Source organism: Cyprinodon variegatus, unplaced genomic scaffold (genome assembly GCF_000732505.1).
Source record: "Cyprinodon variegatus isolate N-32 unplaced genomic scaffold, C_variegatus-1.0 Scaffold1620, whole genome shotgun sequence".
Classification (NCBI taxonomy): Eukaryota; Metazoa; Chordata; class Actinopteri; order Cyprinodontiformes; family Cyprinodontidae; genus Cyprinodon; species Cyprinodon variegatus.
This window is the reverse complement of record NW_015152073.1, coordinates 36,242-43,716: the sequence shown is the minus strand read 5'-3', so window position 1 is coordinate 43,716 and position 7,475 is coordinate 36,242. Positions and strand designations below refer to the sequence as shown.

General features: G+C 40.6%; 1 protein-coding gene across 2 annotated transcripts in view; it reads right to left on the bottom strand.

Moving 5' to 3' along the window:
- Nucleotides 1-7,475, bottom strand: part of LOC107104122 — a 33,526-nt gene that overhangs the window by 6,291 nt on the left and 19,760 nt on the right. For both annotated transcript variants that reach the window (XM_015404041.1, XM_015404042.1), the window contains exons 13-17: nucleotides 4,834-5,075; nucleotides 4,665-4,738; nucleotides 4,505-4,584; nucleotides 1,692-1,921; nucleotides 1,480-1,553 (exon numbers count right to left, since the gene is read on the bottom strand). In XM_015404041.1, the coding sequence (XP_015259527.1) occupies nucleotides 1,480-1,553; nucleotides 1,692-1,921; nucleotides 4,505-4,584; nucleotides 4,665-4,738; nucleotides 4,834-5,075 (700 nt within the window). The remainder of the gene's footprint in view (nucleotides 1-1,479; nucleotides 1,554-1,691; nucleotides 1,922-4,504; nucleotides 4,585-4,664; nucleotides 4,739-4,833; nucleotides 5,076-7,475) is intronic.

Genomic DNA, 7,475 nt, shown 5'->3' with positions numbered 1-7,475 from the left:
CTTTCTTTAATCTTTTCTCCTTTTTTTCAGTTTTTTGACTATGAACACTATGGCGATAGCCGTACTGCTCCACTTGTGGCATCAAGACAATTATTCTTATTGCCATATCGCCAGAGAGGACAGTGTTAGGAAGAGAGAAAAAAAGAAACCAAGTAGACATTTAAGGTTCAGTGTGAAAAGAAAGTCTGATCAAGTTCTGAATAACCTACGACTTCTGAAATCTTGGATTTCTGTCTGTTTTTTTCTGGAAATTTAAACGTTTACTTTTAAGGATACTGGACAGGAAATTACAACTTGAGAAGCACAAACAATTAAGGCCAGGATGAGACATGGTGAGATATGATCAGACACCGACAGCCCAAAAGCAACACTCCATACTTTTCTAAACATATACTATTTTACTGAAAACAGATTACACTATATGCAGATGATGCAATGGTTTATAGGGGTTTCTGTGAACTGCTATTTGGCAGAAATGATTTCTACCTGATCAGGAGAAGACTGAAGACCAGTTTGTGGAGAGAAAATAAACTGTCATGTTGTCCCAGATTGCACATGAGGTAACATAGGCTACGTTTACACTGCAGGCCTTGATGCTCAATTTTTGAAATCCGCGGATGTCTGGGGGACAGTGATTCGCCTACATGTTATGAATGCTGGCGTACCATAACGGATAAATTATGAACAGTTTAGTTTGTGCCTTCAAGTCGTTGCCCAGAGGAAAACGTACTTGGATATAACTCAACGGAATATCTTCAGAACAGCTCCAAATGACACAAAACTCATATGGGTGAGTAGAACATGATGTAATAATGTAAAATCAAGGGCCCAATGTAAAAAAAAAAAAACGGTGTTTCCCTTTAATGTGCTTCAGTGTGCTCATAACTTATACAAAATGTACCCATAACTTATCCAACGTATGTCAGCATTTTTGCCGGATTTTTCGTACATCAGGCATACGCTGGTCTAAATCATCAAGGTGTGACAGAGGCTAGAAGTTCATCTAAAGCTTGTACTTCTACAGGTTGGAGCAAAGGTGTCAAAGTTGTTCCAGAAGGGGCCGTGTGGATGCAGATTTTCATTCCAACCAAGCAATAGAACACCAGACTCCAGTCATCATGTTCAGATCCTAAATGATGTTTAGCTGTTGTGAAAACAAAGTTCAGAAGAGTGAGTAATTGTGGGATTTATGTACGCGTACAAGTCGCAGGTTTTTCATTGGGTACTATTTGTTTCTGCAATGCTGTTGATTCCTGCTGGTCAATGTGTACCCAGTTATTTGCAGGTCAATTAAGAAGACTTAAAGGAAGGACACTTCATGCTACTATTGCATATTATCAGAGCTATGAAGGCCACTAGAGGATGAACTCTGATGATAGAGGAGTAGTGACATTCTTATAGCAGCTAATATATAATCAGGGGCTGAGACAGCATCTGATTTTTTTTAAATTCCTATTTAGATAAACAAGCAGGACTTACCGTGGGGAAGAAATGCTTTCATCAGTAACACTAGAGTGACTCCTTTTTCCTTTGACCTCGACGTTAGTTTTTTCCTGAAAGAGTTTGAGACCTTAATTAAATCACTACCCCCCTTATCTGAACACAGCAGCTCTGATCTGTGCTGCTGGCATCTCAGAAAAAAAGAAGAGTAGGAATATTTGACCTTGCAGGAAAGACAATGAGCCTCTAACCTTCATTATGATGTAGAGGACTCTAGTCCTGGCCGATAGCAGGATCCTGTTCATCTTCTCTGCCATTGAATTCTTTAGATTTATAGCCATCATATATTCGCCGTAATCGACCAGGAAATCCAAATTGGCTCCAGCCAGCTTAGGGAACTTGGACTGCAAGAGGTCCAGAAAGCCAGCCTTCAGTAGAGTCCCGGGACACTGGAAATCCTGGATGGCGTGTTTCTGCAACACTGAGAGAACGGAACACCATCAGTCAAAAAATAATAAAATGAATAAAATCAGGTCATAGTTTGCAGGTGTTTTGTGAGGCATAGTTCCTGAGTTCACCCAAGCATCATCCCTGATGTTTACAAGAAGACACTGTGGTTGGAAAATTTGAATTTCTATTCGTTTCTTGTTTCATATACTTAGTTATGCTGTTTAGTTATTGAAAAATCTTTTTTTTCAGTCTGTTTCACCTTCAAGGCCACAAAATACCCGAGTGAGAGGAGTGTTTGTAGATAAGACATACTTATTCCCATAACAAGCCAGTTTCTTTCTCAAGGTTTATTCATAACATCTTAAGGCTGATTTGTGCTCAGAAACCAGGTCGTCTGCATGGGTCACAGGGACCGCAGATATGCCCCGCCCCTTCCGCAGACGCTCTGCTGCACCTCTCGAAAATTGTAGATGAACGCAGACAGTGCTGCAGACAGGTGGCCTCTGATTGGTCAAATCTAAATCCGCTCTGGACTATGCGTATTTCCTGTTTGGTTCCTTACCAGCTTGTTTTGTTTGTATGACCGCCATTGTGGAAAACGACTCGTGAAGATGGACCAGCTAGAAGAGCGAGGTGCACGAGAACGCTGGGACTATTTTTCCACCTGGATCCTTGCTCGTTTTCGCCCTCATGTCCCTCCGTCGTAGCACAAACCTGCCCCCACTTCTTCACCTCCTCGGCTGTATCTAGACCCACAGCTAGTTCCTGATTTTCCCCTCTTGCGTTGTGGCGTGGAATAAACATATCCCAGACCGTGCTTCAGCATTGGGCATAAACGAAAAATATCTGCGTCATACCTGCGACACACTGCTGCAGGAGGATAGCCATCCCTTCAGTCACGAAAACACCTTTGAAACCACCAGAAAGATCTGAAAGGTGTTCCAGTGGTGAGGCATGATGGGGGGTGGGTTACTCTCACAACCCAAAGGCAATGGACTCATGAAGCCTAGAGCCATATCTAACCAGGCTTCAAGGTCAAAGGTGTTTTGCTCGGTGCCAGCTTTGGTGGTATTGTTGTTATGATGATCTGAATGCTCCTTTTCTCATGTTGTGTAACCGCTCCCCGATCTCTGGGACCTTTAGGATCATAAAGAAAATCAAAGGTCCTACCAGATATTCTCTCTGTTCACATATTTACCAAAGAGTTATGGACTAAAAACATTGAGGTGGACTAATGTGGACTGTTCCATTTGCCGTCCATGTTGGACAATCTGTTGGACAAGCTCCCTGATTCTTTGGTTGACCACCTGCGAAGTAATGGAGGATGAAAGCGCTCCACTTCAAAGGTAGTTTCTTCTCATCAGAACCGAGCCGGCACAACGGGCACAGTGAGAGATTCTGACTTGTTGCTTGTTTTCAGCCCCGAGGATCAGAGCGGGGGTTAACATAGCGCAGACCATGCTTCAATATTGGGCATAAATCAAAAATATGTGGGACAAGCTCAGTGTGACACACAAGTTAATAACCTTCAACCTGTTGAAGGTCCCTTCTATCTACTTCTGAAAGTTATTCATTGGAAATACATGAAACTGCTTTAAGATTTATGTTTATAATAATGCTGTCAAAATTATCGCGTTATTATCGCGTTAACGCAAGGCCATTGTAATGGCGATAATTTTTTTAACGTGAGATTAACGCTATGTGGTTTTATGGTACAATTTTCCAAGTACATCCCGCTGCAGCCTGCGGGAAGGCGGGGCTATTTTCCCCCAGTGTATGCATTTTCCATAGGCTTCGAGAGCGGAGCTCCTCAAGGAAAAAAGACGCTCATACACTGGGTGACGCTAGTGCCTTTTCTTTAAGCCCCACCACCAACAAACAAGTTGAGTGTCTGGTAACTAGTAGCAACCTGAAATACGCTGAGAAAACAGATTACTGAGGTGAAATGGAATCTGCTACGGCACTCTTGCTGTCTGTGTACGCCACAGGTCAGTATCGTGTGTGTGTGTGTGGGTGGGTGGGTGTGTGTGTGTGTGTTCTCATTTTTGTTAAGAGGCTGAAAAGCAACTTTCTAGAGCATAGACTACCTCCATCTAGTGATGTGGGTCTATTGATTTTGATGTATTGATTGAAAATTGTTCATTATTACCTTGGTTAATTGACATCTAATGTTAACTCTACTACATTTTACAGCAAAAGACTGTATTAACTGTAAAGACTGTCTTTTACATCAGCCTGTTTTCAGGGCCTTTTTTTTGGATACATATTTGTTATTTTTTGCTACATGCCTCCCCATCTTCTTGCCATATGTTTCTATGGCATAAATCAGTGTCTGTGACCTGTTTTCATTTAAAAAAAAAGAACATTGGTACAAACCTAGCCTGTATGTATTTTTTGCATGTCATCGAGAGTATTTAAATGATTTTCAATCAGAAAAAAAATGTGTGATTAAAATGCGATTAATCGCGAGTTAACTTAGGCATTGATGCGATTAATCGCGATTAAAAAAATTTTATCGATTGACAGCACTAGTTTATAATAATAGAACCAATAATTTAGTGGTTCTGGGCATAAAGAGAAGATTAAAGGACAGCCATCCAATCAGCTGGTTTACCTGAAGGGGTGATGTGATTTATTTTTGGGTCATCCAGGATACAGATCTTCAGATTGAGCAACTGTTCTGGTTCATAGTTGCTAAAACAAAGAAAAACACAGAGATTAGAAGAGAACATTAGAAATGAAACAGCCTCAAAGCCGTGGGGGTTTTAGGTTACCTTAGGGTCTGGATGTCTGGATATGCTGTGCTGGGATGAGCTAAAGGTTTAGTATCTTCTTTCTGTGGAGGTTGCTTCAAAGGTTTCACAGACGATAACATGTTTTTATTTCTAACCGATGCTTCAAGGAGCTGGAATCTGGATTTGTGGTAAAGGCAAACGGACATACCGGCAGCTGAATGTAGAGAACTGGTGGAGGGAACCCTTGGTCGACAGAACCGATAGCCCTCTGGATCTCTTCCGGAACGAGGCGGTTAACCTTCAGCGGTAGAAGTTTCCCGCTTTGAAGAGTTAAAACCTTGAAAGCTTGACCAGCCAGCAGAGAAAATGTGGACCTTAGTAGATCCATGAATTCCTTCTCCTGCAGGCCCCAGGGACACTTCAGCTCATGGATTTTGTGCTTGTTAAGAGCTGAGAGAGAAAAAAACAAAAAAACAAAGGAAACATTCAGCATGGAAGAGACATGTGGTGCTACATTGTTCCACTCTTCATCTGACTTTATCCAGTTCATCCAGTCTTATTCGATTTCTTCCCACACAGATATCTTTGTTAAGGAGGGCTCTCACAGTAAGAGGCAACTCAGGCAGCCAAACGGAGCTCAGGGATCTCATTTGGTCCAAAGACCTTAATGATCTGGTCCAGACTAACATTTTAACAAGGGATATTTATATTAGATATTAGCCAAAAAACTGATATCAGATATTTAAAATGTAACATATTTTCATGCTAACAGAAACTCTCTACTTCTGGTAAAAGTTTCTTTAACTCATTGGTTAATTTAAATGGGTCAGTGGTTATCATATTCTTTGTTGCTGACTTTTGTTCCCTGTTGTAGTAATATTACTTGACAAGTGTTTTCCAACATTCTTCAGAATAAAATAAGTAATAAAAGCTTGTATTATTCAAGCTAATCTCATATCAGTCAATCGGTATCTGTTCATCCTCAAAGCTCCAATATCGGTATTGTATTGGAAATAAAACAGCTGTACCAGGACCCCTAATTTTAATATTTCCCATATTGGATATTTTCCTTAGTTCCCCTAGAACCTAAAAGCAAATAGAAAAAAATTAATAAAAGAAGTTTAGCCTTTGTCAATAAAAACTGACACAAAACCCAAGTTTCCTTGGACACGAGCTCATACTCTTTGCTGATGATATTTTATGGTTTATCAAAGACCCAATGCTCTTGTTGGGCCATAAACAATGACATTCATTTTGATCATTGGGGTTGGAGGACGAAAGTTTGTCTGTTGTTGGACTCTTTAGCCTATGCAACCCCTACCAGCCCACAATTTTCCAAGACACTCCCACAGGACATGCAATCCTGTGCCTCACGGGGTTGGGGAGAAAACACCAAAATCACAGGATTTTTGCCTCTTTTGATGCTCATCTCAAGCCAGCCACCCTGAAAAGCCACCAACATAGCCCCATGTCCAGAGACCAGAAACACCAGACTGGCTAAGCAGACCTCTTAGCTAACCTCAGAACAATATTGCGCAAAACCGACTGTTTGCAACATTTGTCTCCGAGTCTCAGGAACTTTCATATCTTTGAAGAAGGCTGGATGTGTGGAGCACCTGAAAACAAAGAACATCCCTGATGTGGCCTGCTATACTAAGCTGCTGAACAGCAGAGGTACAGGTCTGACACATTTAGGGACGAATTTTCCAGCTAAATAATTGGTCTTTCTGATGATTTTTGACCATTTTATGCCTTTAATGTTTAAAAAAAAAGCTAGCCAAATTGGGCGCATGTGTCATGGTAACATGTTTGAGCTGCTGTTTATGAAGCTAAAAAGATCCTTATTTCACTGAGCTTGTGTTTCCGTACATGCTCATCACATTTTCATTAACAAATTATGACAAAAGAGCCATTGAAGAGGAGTCCCTTTATGTCTGCTAGCTAGTAGCGCAATGAAAGAAGGTTAAGACTCAATTGACTAAAGGTCATTGGTTTCCGATTAAGCAAATCCTTTAATTCATCTCTTGGGTTTACATGCTAAATTGATTTAAAAGTATTCCGATTGCTCTAAATTAGTCAAAATTGACAACATGCGAAATTTTTCATCACCTTATCGTAAATATAATAATAGAGAGAAGAGACAGAGCTGAGCTGGACATCTCAACTGGACGCAATCTAGGGACTACAGCTCCCGAGGGCTGGGCGATAAAACGGATATACTCGATGTATAGTTAAAATGACTATCACAACCATCGAGTTCAAATTCACATGAAGACATTAAGCCATCTGCACCTTTTTCACTTAGAGTTTTATTTTTCCCCACACACTTTGAATGCATCATAAACCCCTCCTCCAAACAGGATTACTTTCTGCTATAGCAACCGGCAAATGAAATAGGGCGACAGCAGGTGTTTCAGTTGATCAGTACATGGCACTAGTTTGGATTTCACACCGAGGACGTCAAACAAAAGGCACCAATTTGTAAGACGTGCCGCAAAAACCATCGCTGCAAAAGGTAGCAGTAGGGGTGTAAATCTCATCCATCATGGCGATTTGATTCAGTATCATTTTCCTGACCCAACGATTCGGTTATTTTCGATACTCAAGAATACACCACGATACGATTCGATTAATTGGTTCGTATTTTTTTTGGTTTGTTTTTTTTAAACACTTTACAGTCTAGACAATGTTTCAAATTTGAAATAAATCAATGAAAGCTATAATATCGTTATGCATTTTTTTTGAGAAACAAAAGCAAATAACAAAAGTAGAAAAGTTGTACTCCACCTATTCCTATTACCGTATTTTCACGACTATAAGGCGCACTTAAACGTCTTTTTTTCCCCTCAA